Source organism: Drosophila miranda, chromosome XL (genome assembly GCF_003369915.1).
Source record: "Drosophila miranda strain MSH22 chromosome XL, D.miranda_PacBio2.1, whole genome shotgun sequence".
Lineage (NCBI taxonomy): Eukaryota > Metazoa > Arthropoda > Insecta > Diptera > Drosophilidae > Drosophila > Drosophila miranda.
Window position 1 is genome coordinate 8,230,172 of NC_046673.1, and position 17,858 is coordinate 8,248,029.

General features: G+C 44.9%; 2 protein-coding genes across 5 annotated transcripts; both read right to left on the minus strand.

The window, feature by feature from the left end:
• Nucleotides 1-1,012: 1,012 nt before the first annotated feature.
• LOC108162571 (transmembrane protein 120 homolog) lies at nucleotides 1,013-8,312 on the minus strand. Of its 3 annotated transcripts, XM_017297377.2 has the most exons (7): nucleotides 7,676-8,312; nucleotides 7,141-7,259; nucleotides 2,899-3,028; nucleotides 2,430-2,569; nucleotides 2,106-2,323; nucleotides 1,647-2,026; nucleotides 1,013-1,504 (listed from the first exon to the last, which is right to left on the minus strand). In XM_017297377.2, exons 1-7 carry the CDS (start codon nucleotides 7,736-7,738, stop codon nucleotides 1,394-1,396), a joined length of 1,161 nt encoding a protein of 386 aa, XP_017152866.1. In that variant the 5' UTR covers nucleotides 7,739-8,312; the 3' UTR covers nucleotides 1,013-1,393. The 3 variants fall into 3 exon arrangements, with proteins under 3 accessions (XP_017152866.1, XP_033245312.1, XP_033245315.1); XM_033389421.1 differs by lacking the exons at nucleotides 7,141-7,259; nucleotides 7,676-8,312 and adding an exon at nucleotides 5,036-5,109; XM_033389424.1 differs by lacking the exons at nucleotides 2,899-3,028; nucleotides 7,141-7,259; nucleotides 7,676-8,312 and adding an exon at nucleotides 2,642-2,786.
• A 677-nt stretch (nucleotides 8,313-8,989) lies between these two features.
• On the minus strand, nucleotides 8,990-17,805 carry LOC108162557 (protein white). 2 transcript variants are annotated; one of them, XM_017297365.2, is made up of 6 exons: nucleotides 17,503-17,805; nucleotides 12,977-13,247; nucleotides 12,254-12,908; nucleotides 10,298-10,613; nucleotides 9,874-10,005; nucleotides 8,990-9,807 (listed from the first exon to the last, which is right to left on the minus strand). In XM_017297365.2, exons 1-6 carry the CDS (start codon nucleotides 17,572-17,574, stop codon nucleotides 9,193-9,195), a joined length of 2,061 nt encoding a protein of 686 aa, XP_017152854.1. In that variant the 5' UTR covers nucleotides 17,575-17,805; the 3' UTR covers nucleotides 8,990-9,192. The 2 variants fall into 2 exon arrangements, with proteins under 2 accessions (XP_017152854.1, XP_017152845.1); XM_017297356.2 differs by having other exon boundaries at nucleotides 12,977-13,250.
• Nucleotides 17,806-17,858: the final 53 nt, after the last annotated feature.

Genomic DNA, 17,858 nt, shown 5'->3' on the forward strand with positions numbered 1-17,858 from the left:
ACGCTTGGACGCTCGCTTGCCTCCTTTTTGATGGTCTCTGCGGCTGCGTTGACCAAAAGTCGTAAATTCCGTTGTTGCCATTTGCCGCAGAAAAACAGGCAGACTGTGTGGGGCAACGGCCCCACAGCGGGTAATGGTAATGGCATGGGTATGGGGGGTGGGAGTGAGTGTGGGTGATCGGTGGGTAGGTGTGGGGTACATGCCGCAAATGCACAAAATACCCCAAGCCTCACCCACAGGGCGACGGACGTCGACGTTCGACATAATTAAAAGCGCGCGCCGTTTACGCAATTAATGAACTCTCGCCAAATTAGGCTGCGGCAGCGCAGCAGACAAGCAAATGGCCAGAACCGGATCCGGAGCCTGGGCTGGAGTCGGGAACAGCCCACTGCATGGAGCATACACACACACACACACACACACACACACACAGAGAGAGCGAGAGCAAGGATGGTAGGGCCCTGTGGCATTTGCGGTTGACGCGGGCGATGGCAATGGAGGAGCAAAAACCGCGCCGCTTTTTGCCGCATTGCAGGATGGAACCTTTGTTGCACAGACACTCTCTGTCGTCGGAAAGAGAGTGTGGTGATGGTCGAATGAGAGGCTGCTGACCAGGCACCGCATTAACGGCGGCCAGTAAAACAAGGTGGACCGGCACCTAAGCATTGTTTTTTCCACTTCTCCCTCCCTCACTCTCTCTATAGACAGAGAAATTATACTTCAAAGGAAACATTGTCTTTGGGGTTTTTAAATTTCCAAATTACACTTCATATCAAAATCGTTCAAGCGTCAATCGAATGATTACATTATACTTACGTTAATTTGTATTTACAATAAGGGGCTGCCACGAACAAAATCTATTCACCTTCCACCACCACCCCTACCCACAAAACTCAATGATATATTTGGGTTTTACTTGTATTTATTATTTGTCTGTTAGAGCTTTCAATTTGTAAAAAAAAAAATATATATATATATGATTATCCAGCCAAATAAAAAGAGTCATTATTCGTTCATTTGAATTCCATTTTAATAATTCTTCTTAGTTTCCGTCTCGTTTGGTTTTCTTTTATCAAATTCTATCAACTTACAAATAGGCGAAAAAACATCATCTATCATTTTCTCTATATGTACTCGTATCTATGTATTTATATGTATGTAAATGGTTTGCTTATGTACTCGCAGTTTTCTTCAAATGTACAATTTTACATAACTATTAATTAAATCAAAAGGAGAGAGTAGTAGGTGGAGAAAAACAAGATCTTAAACCGATAGTTTGAAAGGGGGTTTACAATTAATAAATACGAAAAAAAAAAAACGTAGATCATATTCATAGAAAATATAAATTGTATATTGAAATGCCAGGCTTTATAGAACATAGCGATTAAGTTGATTAGATTTCCTTCTTATCGGCGGGTGGCTGCTGCTCTGTCAGCGACCCGGTTGCCGTCTTGGTTGTGCTGCCGTTGGCGCTGCTCGACAGGTCCATGTCACTGGCGCTATTCTGTAACGGGAGAGTCCAAAGAGGAGGAGGTATTAAGGGAACTACTATGCTGTTGAGGCTGTTATCGAATAAGGTAAACCTTTCCGAAACACATATGTATGTATGTCTTGTCTTAAATATGGCTTAGTATGGCTCTATTCACCTTGACTTCTCTGCGCAGCTTCATTGACTTGCCCATGCTCAGGAGACGGTAACGTTCCTTGGACCTCGCGCGTATCTTTTCGGGCACCACCCACAGTGTGGTGGCCATGTTGCCAATGAATAAAAGCAAAAACAGACCGGACATGACCGACACATGCCAGGGTGCATCCGGGGGACTAAATGCCAACTTGTAGAGGGTCCATGCATTGTACGCCTGGAACCAATAGCCGATGAAGAGGAACGGCAGCAGGAAGCTCAGACCACGCCACATCCATGAGTGGAAGCCCTCGATGGTGATATCCATGTTATGGCGCTCGCCCAAGGCCTTTAGGCGATAGAGCAGACCCTTCTGGTATCCAAATTGTAGATACTGCACGATGCCTGCACGGATGGAGGAAGAGGGTAAAGAATTGTGATAGTGGAGATGAATATCTAATCAAATCTTCGGATATGCACTCACTGATATAAACATTGAAGTACATGAACTGCATGCGGAAGATCTGCCAATGCTCGCCCTGGGGCCACACGAGCAGGACCCCGGCGGCCACCGTCGAGATGAAGTGATGGGCGCGCCACCAGCCCTTGATCCGTGATCCATTCACCTTCAGAATCGACTCGCGAATGGTCAGGGTGCAATAGTACCATACCAACAGGAAAATAAAGGCAAGCTCTAAGGCTCTGCAAATACACGGCAGATGGATGAGCAAATGGATGACAGCACTGGTGAGCACTGGTGGGCACTGGGCACTGGGCACTGGTTTTCTCTTCAGTTTATTCCACTTACCTGTAGTTGAATATCAAATTGAAGAACGCCATTATCAGTCCAATTACGTTGAGTATTAATTTAAACTTTTCATAGTCGTCCTTGTAGCGAACTTTGTCGTTTCTGTTGAGAATCGAGACATTCACATCGCCCAAGATTATCTGCGAATAAGTAAAGTGGATAAGTCTGTGGCTCAACTGCTGGCTGGTGGTCAACTTCAACTTGGACTCAACTCCACTCTCCACTCTCCACTCTCCAGTCGAGTCGCCTCCAAAGTCGTGTCCGAGTCAAGTTCATAACAAGCCGCGCGCAAATTGTCGCGCAGGAAGCAACTTTTCTTTTAACGTTTCCTTTTTGTTGCTGTTACTTTTGTTTGTTAGTTTTTTCAGATGGAAAGTTTTCCTTTGGGACCATGATTGTGAATGGGCACGCGCTTGCGGTGTAGGGGCGGGGTGTGGGGTGTGGGGGTGTTTGGCACTTGGGCACTCACCTGCAAATAGCGACCCGATTTCGCTGGCAAAGATTGTTCGATTTCGTGCAATTGCGCTTTCCGCTTCAAGGTCATCTTCTGCAACTCGTCAACCTTCTCTTTAACTTCGACATCCACCGGACCCTTAAATCTGCAATTAAAAGAAAAGCGGATTATAACAAAAGATTTATTGAGATCCTGAGAAGGAATCATTCATTCGGAATTCTCAATCGCAGATAGCCACTATCATACAATGGCCAAGATGTTGCATGAGGCACCCAAAATCTGTTCTTTGGCGGGGTTTTTCGTAGGTTTCGGGGTTTCAATTCCCCTTCCCAATTCGGTCCCCAGAATCCAATAACAAAGTACACAGCAAAAACGTGGCTTGGGAATGGCTTGGTACCAGTACATCGCGCGAGACATCGAAGGCAAATTGCGAATAGAATTTGTTGGTATGCTGGTGCAATAACTTTGTATTTTATGGTATTTGCTAGTATACTCGTAGAGATAATCCAAGCGAGCTTCAAGAGAATTCTGCACACATTGATTGGACTACAATATCTTATCTTTGGGAAGATAATCATCCAACAATTCTTGCATAATTCCAATCATAAAGTAATCATTAACGTAGCTAAAAAAGGAACGATACGTAAGACTGTCTTTGTCCTTGAGGAACGTCCAAGGGATGGACACATTTTGATCAGTTTCGGGTCTTACATTCCCTTCATTTAGTTCCATTTTAGATAATAAATCGAAGAGAACAATTTTGGCAATACAATACATTTTGGTAGTCGGTAGGTAGCTCCCCATAAATTAACATAAAACCATCGCACAACCATTGGCTCTGGACTTTGCCCAATATGTAGGTCTCGTCGACGAGGAGGCAGTACTTGCCGGCAGTCGCCAGTACTTATTTATGTTTATTGTTTTATTGATTGAGTGTACATGTGTACAATACACGACTGTTCGTTTGTTCGTTCGAATGCATGATTTGCTTTCCTTGTAAATAATTCGAGTATAATTATTTGTTCACATCATTGATAGGGCGAAAATGGGAGAGAGGCAATCGGTCCGGCCGGTCCGTCTGTCCACCTACCGACCAGAGCAATTTCCAGCGTCAAAGTTCAATTTAGATATACATAATTGATAGCCAAAGTGGGTGGTGGGCTGGGTTCTACAGGTCTCTGTGTATGTTTTCTGATCAATTGACAGTGCGACCCATGCATGTAGACCAGCTGTATATATGTACATATGTATATGTATGTATGTTCCATATAGCACCATCTATATGGCGCTTCAAAGGTAGATTTATGGCACTGAAGCGGTCGTTCGACTGAATATGTCCCGTTTCGGGCTCGGGTTCGGGTTCGGGTTCTTGGGTTCGGGTGTGGGTTCTCGGGTTCAGTTCGATTTATCAATCGCTTGTATAATTCATGTTTTATTTTTAAACACCCTCTAATACCCCTCTAACACCCACAGATAACGACCCCATATATGTACATATATAATTGTGTACGCCTGAACACAACTGGAATCGAATATAAAGAGATATCGGGCGTATGGTATGACCGCCCCATAGCCATAGACCAACCCACAACCCACAACCCACAACCCACAAAAGTGCCGACTCAATGGCCTGATTATATTAGTTTTCGCTCGATTTGCTTATGAGCCAACTCTTTCTTTCTTTCATTTGTTCTTTTCCTCTACATATTGATGGAAGTATGTACTTGTCAAATCTGATTGTGGAATATTTCCATAAAAAGAAAACCACTTTAACATAATAGATAGAATCGTTTTCGATTCCTTATATGGTAGACTACTCATATATGTACATATGTAAAATCCTATTTATTGTGGCTTGAAAACTATCAAAATCTTCCTCTTAATTTTCTATTTCTTCATAATCGCAATCAAAATTCGAAACCCCTTCGAGATCTACAAATCAATTAGTAAACTTTCTCAATCCATTGAAATTGAACACGAAACGCGCGTGCCCCCACAGACACAGAAAATAAACACCCTTTAAGTGGTCCAGCAGACGGTTGGTGGGTTGGAGGGTTGGGGGGCTAATGTTTAGGTTTGGATGCATTTATACTCGGAAAGATCTTCAGAGTCTCTTGCCGCTAGCCAAAAGCAAACAAACAAATAAACAAACACTGGGATGACGGGCTTCGCACGCGTTTCCCTCGAATCGCTGGCTGGCGTGAATGTCATAAGCGGGACGCCCGTTCTCCATGACTCAATTAAAATTCATTTGCTAAGAATGGAAAATGGAAGGGGTTTTCCAAGGCACCCAAGCGCATTATTCGGACGACGACTCGCAAGGCGGTTCGGGGCGGACTGGACTGTGGAGTGGACTGAACTGAACTGGGCAGCAGAGAAAATCGCAGTCATTTGATTTGTTTTTTAGCTTCTGCTGCTACCCGATTTTTGCATAATTTTTGTGTGAGTTGTGGCTGTCGGGAATGCGTTCAGGAGGTCAAAACGTTTGCAACGTGACGTGGAACACGCGACCGGGAACATCGACAAAACAAGGCAATTAAACGCGCGAGAGTCAAGACGCGCGCGATAAGCCATTTATATAAATCCACAAAAGCGTCGGGCGATTGTAAGCCCCTACAGAATCTGATATTTCATCATTATCCTACAATGATTACATGTACATACATACATATGTATGTATTTATATACCTACATATATGTTCATATACCCTTCATCGCGCCCAGTCCCGCAGAGAGGAAAGTGTCTCAGTAGGCGGGAGCGTTTTAAAGCGCCACAGCGCTTTCGAGACAGTCCAAACAAATACAAATAAAAACGCGTCGAAGGGGCGACGGAAAAAAACGCAAGCAATAACAATGCGATGTACAGTGGGCCAAAGGGCATTCAAGCGGCAACAATTTGCATGCGATTCAAGGTCGGATGAGCAAATAAATCATTCTGCACCTTGGCTACGGTTCAATAAGCCCAACTCCTTCCTTGAGGTAGAACCCAAATCAAATTCTATTTAAATTTGCCACAAATGGAAAATAATCAACCAATGTAGTCCAATTAGGTGGAGAATCAATGGAATCCTTACTTTCCAATGCTTTTTAATATTTTATTAGTTGTAGTTTTTCCAAAGTTATTCAAGATGGAAAAATTATTGGTTCGTAGTAATACATTTTCCTCACAATTATTTTGTTTACAAAGATTTCTGCAATTGTGCAATTTCTTTTTATAAATTTCTCTAAACGGGGAAATCCATACGGCTATTGCCATTCAAATTTGGAAAGCTAACATTTTTTAAGATTAAAATTTCACGAATAATTGTATGGTTTAATTGGTATTGGAATAGTGTATATTTGTCATTTCTCTCCACGGAAAAACTGCTTGGTCACACTGTGCCACACACCCAATGGCAGATTTTGCTTGCCTTGCGTGTTGTGCTTTTGTATGACTATGTCTGTGGCTGTGTGTGTGTGTGTGTGTGTCTGTGATTTCGCCTTGTCTGGACAGAGGTCAAGGGCAGCTGGTTTGGTCGGTCAGTTGGCCGGTCAATCAGCTGCTTTGCTGGCTAGTTTTTGGTTAGAGTAAATACCTCGCTGCTCTCCTCCACATGCCCCTCCACATGCGCCTTGTCAGCAAACAGTTTTTATGAGGGGTGGGGCAATACATAAATATGTACCACCTGAGAAAGGCCAGAGCAAAGTCTAGGGAGCTGGTTTTATCAGAAGTTTTATCACTTGGGAAATCAGCTGTAAAAGCCTGTGGCGATGTACATGGCTGTCCCGGTTTAGCCCCCGTTTCTCTCACTGATAAGAGGCCACCCCCCTGCTGATAACAGGCTAATTGCCGTAAGACTTGTGTGCTCCCCTCCTTCTGATAAGCGGCGGTGCCTGAAGTGCCTGAAATGCGTGTGCGACAGCAGCGCTACGCGACTGATTAGACCGGGGCTCTAATGGATTGAAGTCAAATTCCAAATCAACATGGTAACACAACTGTTAAAGAACATACAAGAAGGAAATTGAAACCCTGTCTGTTACATGATATAATGATTGAATGTGGATTTAGTTTGTCCGATTTGCAGCCGGTTTCTATATCAATCCGATCTAGACTGTTCCAAAACACAGTTGGGTGGTGGGTTGTGGGAAAACTTTAGCCAGAAGTCTTAAAACAAAACTTGATTGCGTCAAAGAGAGAGACATTGAATGTTATCGTGTCGGGTCCCAAATGCTTACATTTCTGCGAGTTCAAGGGTAAAAGCATTGTCTTATACTCACTGTCTCAATGATGCCGTTATTTGGTTCATGCGATACCGTTGATGCTTAATTTCATTGAAGCAGATCTGTTGGCGGCTGTGCAGCTGCTCCAGCAGCTCGATGTAGCGTCTGTTGCAGTTCTGTCGCAAAAACAGTGGGAGAGAGGGAGAGAGAGAGAGAGAGAGAGAGCGAGAAAAGGTGGTGAATTATAAGCAGCTGTTTGGTCAAGGTGAAAGCCATCATGGCAATACAACATATCTACATACACATATTCAAGCATAACCATAAGCAAAAGCATACAGAGCTATACATACATATGGATATGTCTGTAAATACGTACTGGGCAAACAAAAGACTTCTCTTTCCCCTCAAAGGTATGTTAATAAAGGGTGGGTGTTTTGTCAGAGACCACTCTGACAATAGTTTTATATATTGTTTGTGCCCAGTTGTCGCGTAACAGGACTATTAATATACATAGGCATTAATAACTCAGAGGAGTGGCAATGACCCCTCACCCTATACAACATACACCTTGGGCTCTTCTCACTTGGCTTACCTCCAGCTCCGTGTACTCCTTGTTAAGCTCCTCCCATTCATTTTTCAGTGAATCGATATCCATGTTGTGTCTGTCTTTTTATTTTTCGTCTTCTTCTTTATCCACGTTATTCGGTTGTGTGTTTTGTTGTTTTGTTGTATGCAACAGCTGTGCCTCCGAACCCCCCCTTTAACCGACAGGGGCTTTTGAGGTTAGGTGACCGGTGAAAAATCAATTTAATTGTGCGACGCCGTCTACTAATGGCTCTGTTAGTAGCGTAGTTCTCTTTCCACCTTCTGGTTATTTGCTGCTTACGCATGCATGCATATGTACATACGTGGACACTTACATACACTGTGCCACAACGTATAAAAGGAAAAACAAAAATCACTTTTAAGAGGGAACAAAACAACAGTAATTTGATTTGCACTTGAAAATTAGGAGAAAAAAATATTGTGCCGCTACGCGCCGCACTCTTCACTGCTTTGCTTTGCTGGCGTCTCGCTCAGCACCCCTCTCGAACTGATGGTTCGTTCGGGTTATTTCTTTAAAAATAAATTGTTGAGCAAAACTTGTGACGAGCGTTGTAGAGGATGGAGGAGGAGGGTGGTGGACTGGCGAACAAACGACCGACCGCACACCGACTACACCGACGGACGACTAATATTTTGTTATTAACTATTTCCGTTGCACTTTTGTTTTAAATACTTTTGCAAACAAAAAATACACCAAATAAAATCCGCTCAGCGGCCGCCAACAATGTAAAACGGAATTACTCTCTGTGTGCGACGAACGAACGGCGCACATAAGGTCATCAATAGTCAGCCCGGGCGTCAGAAAGAGAGAGAATGAATGAGAGCAGCAGCAGACAGAGAGCGTAAACACCAATAGTGCTGCTCCGTTGCGAACTAGTTCGCTTAAACACAACAAAAATTTTCTTAAACCTTGAACATGTATATATAAAAAATGGTATTAAATAATATATATACCTATCTTCTATATATTACCAATTTTCGTCACTGGATATATGTTTATAGGTCTCAGTTTGGGATCCGTTAGAGGAACTACCAACCAGCACTCGCGAACAGAACCAAAGCGAGCCTCTTCAATGTCTGAGAGAGTAGAATGACGAGAGAGCAAGATAGTGAGAGCGCCCCAGTGCGGTGGTGAGTTTCGTCTGTTCACTTGCACGCTTGCATGTTTCCAAGCTAATAATGTTGAGTTTGCCACGTTTGGTGAACTTTAAGGTCTGTGGTGTGTTTCTGTTGGGCGCGCCGTTTGAATGTTGATTTCTGAAGGTTGAAGAGCTTGTGTCCGAACTATTACAAGTAAAATTTGTTTTGAAGTAAAAAAGCATGTTTTATTCTCAAGCATTTCAAGCTTAGGAACAGTAAATGTAGTTGTTTTGTGGGGTGGTGGTTGGGATGGAAGCCAAACAATAGACACAATAATAATTATAATAATAATAATTACACACACGACACGTACGAGTACTCATACAAAAAACCGCATTAACTATGATTGATCTTCGGCAGACTCTACTCCTTGCGTCTGGCCCTGAGTCTCAGTGCCAGATAAGCCAATACCCTAAAGCTAACAATTAAGATGCCCAGTCCCACGTAATCCAGGGGCAAATCCTCAGCCGAGAAGTTTAGGGTCTCTAGGATGACCTTGCCGGAGCTGGGGCACGTCGTGTTCGAGGAGGTGCAACTGATTTCACCTGCCTCCACATCCGCCCACTGGTTGATGAGCAGCCCCTCGTTGGCGTACCGGAACCAGGACAGATACGACAGCCACTTCAGATAGACGGGCACCGACCCGGAATTCAAAAAGAACCCACCGAACAGCAGGAACGGGATAATGACGGGTGGGCCCACCGACAGGGCCATCGAGGTGGAGGAGCTGGCACAGGATATCAGATATCCGAACGATGTCGACACATTGGCCACCAATGTGACCAGTGCCAGGCAGTTGAAGAAGTGCATCACGCCCGGCCTGAGTCCAATCATTGGATAGGCAATTGCAGTGAATACCAAGGGAACGGTGAGGAACAACGGCAGCTCTGCTATGGTCTTGCCCAAGAAGTACGTGTCACATCTGTACAGACGACTTCGGGCTTCTCTCATAAATACCGGCAGCTCCGATGTGAAAACCTAAGGAGAAAATACATGAAATAAATTAATATATATAAGAGGCGTAAGAGGGGGACTTGAACTCACATTGATAGTGGCGAAAACATTCTGGAAGGTCATGTTGGTGAGGAACAGGAAGATGGCCCCATTGATGTTCATTACGCCCACCTGCGTAAGCTGCTGGCCCAGAAAGATCAGGCCAATCAGGATGGCCACCATCTGTGGGGGGAATTCATATGATAGCCTTGCGGATTATTAAAATGTTGCTATATAATATTTGTTGTCCTATAGTGTAGAGTTTTGTATGTACAGACATTCCCATTAAAAACAATCGAATTTTGCCGAAAATTCAGTTAAATATGTACAAATATGTATTTAAAACTGAGAAACGGACTACGCAACGATTAGGTAAATTAACTAAGACTACCTTAAAGGTTCAAGTACCAGTAGCGGTTCGATACCCCTCATCTTCATCTTCATCTTAATCTCCTCCTCCGCCTCCTCTTCTTACCGTTGTCTGAATGAGTCGTACTTTGACCAGCAACGGTTCCTTCAGCACGGATAGCCAGGAACGCCAGAGCACTGCCCGGAACTGCATAAACCAGGTGGCCTTGTACGTATAACCATTTTCGGGCTGCTCCAGGGGCTGCTCGAGATTCTTGGTGGCCAGCAGCTGCTCCATTTCCCGGGCCACTTTGCTGACGGCAAAGTTATCGCATATCTTGGCAATCCTCTCTCTGGACTCAGCCTCGCGGCCTGGTACAACGGCCAGGACCTGAACGTAGAAGTCCGCCGGGTTGTAATTAGTCGGACACTGGGCCCCAACACTGAAAGATTAATAGATATAGAAATATATATTGTTTACATTTTATTAAACGATTGAACATAGAATTAGTTTGTAGTGGGATGGGAGCACGCTCATTTCAGCTGTCACCTAATTCACAGTGAAATTGACGGCCAGAGAGTAGTGGTCTGAGCCGAGGAAATGGTTGGGTAGTTGCTCCAAGCAGATGCGTGGCAGCAGGTAGTAGCTGCAAAGACGTATATTGTAGCGCGGACAGCCCTTCGAGTAGAAAATATGATCGGCATCAATCCAGCCCTGCTTCGAGTCGTAGGCGGACACCTGCTTGGTGGCAGTGCTGTAGACGGGCACCAACTGCTTGGAACAGGCTGAATAGACGGCGGGCGTCGTCAGGGTGCGGAAGGGTTTGGTGCCGCTCGAAAAGTTGAAGTCTCCTCCGAGGATGATTGGAATGCAGCTGTTGTTCTCGTAGTCGTGGCTATATTGGAGTAGTTCGCTGCGCAGACGTTGCACAATGTCTGGGCGCCCATCCGTACCCAGGGGAGTGCCCTGCAGTAGGTGGGCACTGCACACGATCAGCTGCTTGGGAGTACCGGTCAGGTTGAACTTTCCCATGAGGGCAAAGCGATCGAAGTCCGCACGCTTGTTGGGCTCCTGGATTTGGCGCCCCAAGGCCCGATGGCCGATCAGCTCGAGCTTTTTCATATCGTAGATGATGGCTATACCATCGGATTCGCTCTCCAACTTTTGCTGGAATATGTAATTGTAGCTCCGCATGGTGGTCGCCTTGAAGCGTCGCATGATCTGCGGCAGATGACTGCACTGCATCTCCTGCAGACAGAGGATGTCCGGATTGAGGACTTGCACCTCTTGCGTGAGCTTGTTCAGACGATTTCCCCAATTCAGATGCTGCTCTTCGATGCCCCCATAGTGCGACTTGTGCTTCACTACCATATCCGGGGCCAACAGATTGTATGTCATCAGGCGGTAGACAACATTCGAGTAGTGGGGAGTCTCCACTGATTGCCAGCAGCGGCTCAGGTCGTAGCACACCTTAGACACAAATTCTTCTTTTATGGAGTTCTTCATTTTTGTTTTCTGTACTTTTTTTCTGATTTCAATAAAATGTGCTTGTCATTTCCTGCTTTCTTGACGTTATGTTAATCGATATGTCTATCGGTATGCCCACCAAATATCATCGGTTGCTTTTCCAGTATTAATCGGAGTTTGCTTTTTTCGGATCTGAGTACTCGTCTGCGACATATTTTGTTGATCAAAATGCATTTGAATCGTTTCCATACGAATATCATCCCTGATTTTGTCACCAAAATATTTCTTCGGTCTGAGTACTAGCACTAACCATACAGTATATATATGTGCCAGTTCATACTAGAATGTGTCACACGCTGGGCTACCAGTTTTGGAACCCCATAGACTTCGGCTCTTCGTCAGATCCAGGGCATCCTGTATCATCCTTCGACCGGTGACAACGAACAATAGACGATCTTTTGTGTTTTTTTACAGATAGCTGCCATTCAAAGAACCAAATGAGCAATATGACGGGATAATAATAAAATGTACAGGTATAAATATATTCAAAATGGGAATATTGCTGCTAGATAGGAACGATCGAGTAAAGGTATATGGGTATGGGATTGTACTTACTAGGAGAAGAAGTCCACGGCCTCACTGGGTGTCCCGAGGAAGGCCACCCGACCCTCGGCCATTAGCAGGATCTTGTCGAAAAGCTCGAAGAGCTCCGACGAGGGCTGATGTATGGTCAGTATAACGGTCTTGCCCTTCTGCGACAGCTTCTTCAGCACCTGGACGACACTGTGAGCGGTGAAGGAGTCCAGGCCGGAGGTGGGCTCATCGCAGATGAGGAGCGGTGGATCGGTCAGAGCCTCCGAGGCGAAGGCCAGGCGCTTGCGCTCGCCCCCCGACAGCCCCTTGACCCGACCGGGCACCCCAATGATCGTGTTCTGGCATTTGCTGAGCGATAGCTCCTGAATGACCTGGTCCACGCGGGCCACCCGCTGTCGGTAGCTGAGCTGCCGCGGCATCCGCACCATGGCCTGGAAGATGAGATGCTCGCGGGCCGTCAGCGAGCCAATGAAGAGATCGTCCTGCTGGACATAGGCGCAACGGGCCTGCATCTCCTTGGCAGCCACGGGTTGGCCATTCAGCATCCGCATACCCGACGGCGACACTTGGATACCCTGCGGTGAGCGGAAGGCCAGGGCATTCAGGAGCGTTGTCTTGCCGGCCCCAGAGCTGCCCATTACGGCCAGCAGTTCTCCCGGATAGGCCACGCCGCAGACTGAGGATTGGCCAAGCTCCAGATTAGCCAAAAGATCCCTGCTAAATCCACCACCACCAGCTACTCACCATTCTTCAGCAGATGCTTCCGTGGCGCTGGGATGTGTCGCTCATTGCAGAAGAGTCCTCGCGTCCGATTGACCAACTGTCGCCAGCCGGAGCCGGGCTGATTGACGGCCCCGAAGATGTCCAGATTGTGCCAGGCATAGGTGAGATTCTCCGGCTGTTGCCCGCTGACCGAACCATCCGGCGGCGTCGGTGGCCTTAGGGTGCCGTAGTTCTTGGTCTGGCCAAATCCCTGGCTAATGCAGCTCTGCGAGGAACCTCCGCCGCCGTCCCCCTGCTGGGCAGAAAGCACGAGGAGGGATGAGTGAATAAATTAATAAAAGGTTCCAGGGAATGGTTAAACGGAGGAGCTGCTGAAATAAGTGAGAGGCGGAGGTGCACGATAAGCAGAAGCTTGAAAGGCCCCTACACTCGAAGAAACTGGTAGACAGATACACAAATGCATCTCCATACAAGAGCCAATAGAAACATTGGTCAATTAATCAGTTAAATACCTCTATGTGAAATCGTTTTTATCCGAATGAAATATGTATCTGCTCTATAAAAAATCGGTCTCTATATTTCGGTCACTTTCTTCGAGTGTAGTCGAAAAAGGTTGGCAACACAAAACTTTTCAATTTCACGCGTCCGTCCATAAAAATGAAGGCGTCTGTGCATAAATCTTGGCTAGCCGGGCTAATCCCTACCCCGACCCCGATCCCGATCCCGATTCCGGTCCCGGCACAGTCCCAGGCCCCCAAAAGGACGGCGGCCCATCTGTTTAATAAAAATGCCCAAGTCCCGGGCCTTGGACCCTGGGAGGCGGCGTCTATTTAAAATGTGCAAATTAGGGCAGCCATAAGCCGCAGCCGGCTAACGTCCTTGAGGGGGGGTGGTGCCGGTGGTGGTGTGCTACAAATGGGGGGGAGTGGAGTGCTCGCCGCGCCGCGCCATGTTGCCACTTCATAAGACAATTGTGAGTGTAAATCGCTGGCATCTTCGGGTTTCGTTCGGGGACTTTGAGCCCGTCAGCTTTGTTTTTATTAAATATAAAACTTTAAGGACATCGGGAAAGGGCAATTTGGCCAAGCCTGGCACTTGACCGGCCTCAGAGTGCGGGGAAACTGGATCATAATGGATGAGTTGAGCAGCGACCATAATCGTGAAGCTTTTTTGTTGCCTCTCTCTTACATACGTACATATAGCTTATATACGTACATACGATATATATTCATAAGTATGCGAGTGGCTGCTCAGAGAAACTATATCATGAATATTTACTAGGCGGGCATACTCGATTGAGTTTATTACATTTGAGGGAAGAATTTCCGACTCGGCACACATACATGCATACATTTACAGTGCGTTAGTGCGCGTAGGCAGCAGGCAAAAGGGTACAAACGCACAAGTGAATAGTGTCGGTGTATTGGTGCAGATCATGCAGAACCATGAGAGGTCCCCTATCATACACCATTCTACACATCCATATACATATATTCGATAATCGAAGATCGAAAAGACAGCTTCAAAATATGTAGTTCTATGCATATGGAAGCGGATGCCATTGAATCGTTTCAATGAACGCCATACATGAGTGGAATTGGTTGCGTGTGTACTCGGGCTTAATTCAAGAATTTATGTGCATTCAGTTGTCTCTCATTGTGAGAGAAAATCGAGTACAGTCGATAGGTATGGCAAGCCCAGTCAGCAGTCAGATGTCTGTCCGGAGCTCCATCTACTCCTCGCATGGGTCGAGGTGGGGCTTCCCGCTCGAAGCGGTAACCGAAGACGATTCACCCGCGCCGCTGACGTCGCTTGCGGTAACGTCGGACTTCTCCACTTCGAATCCCGTCCACTAATATTGCACAGTCCCGCCCCTTTGAGTTTTGCCTCCCATTGCCCCCGCTGTCATCTTTCATTTTCATAAACAATTTTTGCTGTTTTCCATTTCCCGCTGCTTGTGGGGTTTCCACCAGGGCCTGCGGCCAGAGCATAAATAACAGGGATCCACTAATTGGCGTCCAGGAAAAAAATAATACCAAAAAGAAAATGATGGCCACAATATGGAAAACATTTTATCCCACACTCCTCCACTCTCTACCCATAATAATTTATATAAATAATCATAAAAAATTAAGCATAAAAAAATAATGAAAAATGCAAACTACGTTAAAAAATACTTACTACTGAGAGAGAGAGAAAGAGAGGGGAAGAGAGGGCTGAGAGGCAAATAAAAAGCTGACATTCAATGAGAAAGAAAATTAAAAAAAAAAATAAATGCAAATTCGGGGACACGAAGTTTATATACACTTGCCGTAACCTCTAACTGTTTATGGTCATTATAATGATAATAAAGAATAAGGACCTGTGCTATTCTTTAGATTTTTATTTGGCTTGGCATAACAAATGAGAAGATTTAACTACGGCTCTCATTATTATCCTTCGAACAGTCACGTAAACTAATCGAAAAGAAGCAAAATAATGTCCAAAAATAAAAACTCGACTTTCCACCTAATGATCCTGATGATCTGATCAACCCTTTGCAAGGGTATACTCGTACAAATACTTAATGTCGTCCACCTTACCAAAGAACCTGTCATTCAACCTTCTTCTGTCGGTCGGTCCCACTGTCCAGTGTGTTGTCTGACTTTTGCTGAGAAATCATCGGGTGACGTCGGGAACGGTGAACGCGGAAAAAATTTAATATCCGTTACAAGAACTCCCAGAGAGCAGGCCAAAACGTGGGGGGTTGGCTGGTGCTCGGTGGTTGGTGACTCAGACCTGGCAAAATTGTTTTCCCAACAAATGAGGCCGAAAAATGTTATTAAAAAGTTTTTCTTTTCTTTGCAGCCCCTCGCACTTCTTAGCCATCTCTTGAGCTGGTCTTATCTTCGTATATTATTTTCTTTCTTCGGTAAGATGGCAGCAGAAAAAGATGCTACATTTCATATTTATTTAATATTTTTTTGCTTACTTTTTACTTTGCGTGCTATTTTTGAATTACTTATGAAAGAAATTCGTGAGAGGGTGGTATATGGGAGTGTGAATGCCGGCTGTGATTGCCCCGCCCCCCGATGCCAGATGGCACAGCAGAAATGTTTTTTGATGAACTTGACAAATTGAAATGACTAAATGAAGAAGCGACTCAATTTGTTTTGTCTTTTCTCCTCCCTTTGTCCTCGAGTGTGGGGCGTCGAGTGGCTAATGAGTGCACTCAAAAGTCATTCACTTGGATGAATACAAGGCAGGCACGGAACGAAGCACGGCGCGCAATGTGAAACATTGGAGATACAAAAAACCAGAGCTAGCTCGCTTCGACAAAAGTTGTGGCGTATATGTTTGAGAAAATTTGAAAAATATTTAAGATATTTTCACGGATTCATTACGCAGAACAAAAAACAGATGCCTCTTCCCATAAATTGGTCCTCATCCACCTTTCCTATTATCTCTTGAAGAACTTTCTTAAACTTTCGGACCATTTCCAGTTACACTTGGCCTCAAAGACCGAGCCAGCGATAACGAACTTCCAACACAAGCCGAGGTGGCAAGGTGGTTTTTTTTTGAGTAAGCAGATACGCAGATAAACACAGGTGCTAAGATACAGGTACTCGTATCAGATGCTGAGCCCGAAGCATGGGCCTGGTCAAATAATGACCTAGATAAGACAAGACAAGACAAGATTATAGAATATCACACAAGCATCGCAGAGGGGGAGACAAGTAAATAACTCAGAACTCAAAAGATCTAGCTGCAGATAAAGTATTTTATAGCCCTCGGGGCCATAGATACTCAACAATGTTGCTCCACTATCTGAGACTTATGTATGTATGTCCAATCCGGGCCCTACTCTTTTGGTTCTGCCCCACTGAAACTGGGCTAAGAACATTCTTCAATTCATGAGAAAAATGACACGCTTGTTGTCAGACACTCGAAATTTTTAGATTTTTTGATGCAAAAACCACACCTGAACTGTGGATGCTCTAACTCATATATGTACTGGTCTTTGTTCGAGAAGAGGTGCATATTAATGCAATCGGAAATGGGTCCATTTATTAAATGGACCTTGCAAGCCAACCCATCGATATTTTAAATTCGATCAATTAAAACTAGTATTTAAGTATAAATAGATATGACTTGTATCCATGGATCCTTTGATGGTGTTACAATTTAAAGGAATTTTCTAAAAAATAATCTATATAATTTGTTTGCTTTGTATTTATGATCTTGTTTATCTGATCATCATGGATGCGACCTTCTTTGATCTTCAGAATAATTTTTGTTTCTTAGCATGACCCATTCAGAATTGGAGATAATTTTCCTGGACCAAATAAAATTCATTAAAATACTAGCCAATTTCTGGTTGCTCCGTTTGATGTCTGGGTCTCCGTTTGATCTGGTTTTCGTTACTATTTCTAGTTTACGCAATTGCAGTTGCGGTTTAGTGGATTTTTTTCTGCTATTCTCACGCTGCTTCGAGCCCGAGCCCAAGCCCAAGCCAAGACAAGAAAAACCCCACCAATGGATGTGGCAATCGACTCGATTATACTCACGTTGTTCAAGTGTTCGGCAGAGGTATTCTTGCTACCTCCGCGTATCAACAACTCCTGATCCTCTTGGCCCATCTTCTATAGTATGGGTTCTGCTTGATAGTTAATTTCCTTGATCGATCACTCACTCAAAAAAAAAAACAAAAAACAAAACAAACAAAACTACTTATGTTTGTGCGGAAAATGTGGCTTTACACGGGGTTCGATACGGGAGTGGTGCAAACCGCGTGGAGCTTTGTCACGAAACCGCTGGCAAAATGCAACTGAAGGCGGACATTGACGTTGGTTAAGGCGACAACAGCGACAGTGGCAGCGACAGTGACAGCGACAGCGACAGCAACAGCAACAGCGACAACTTT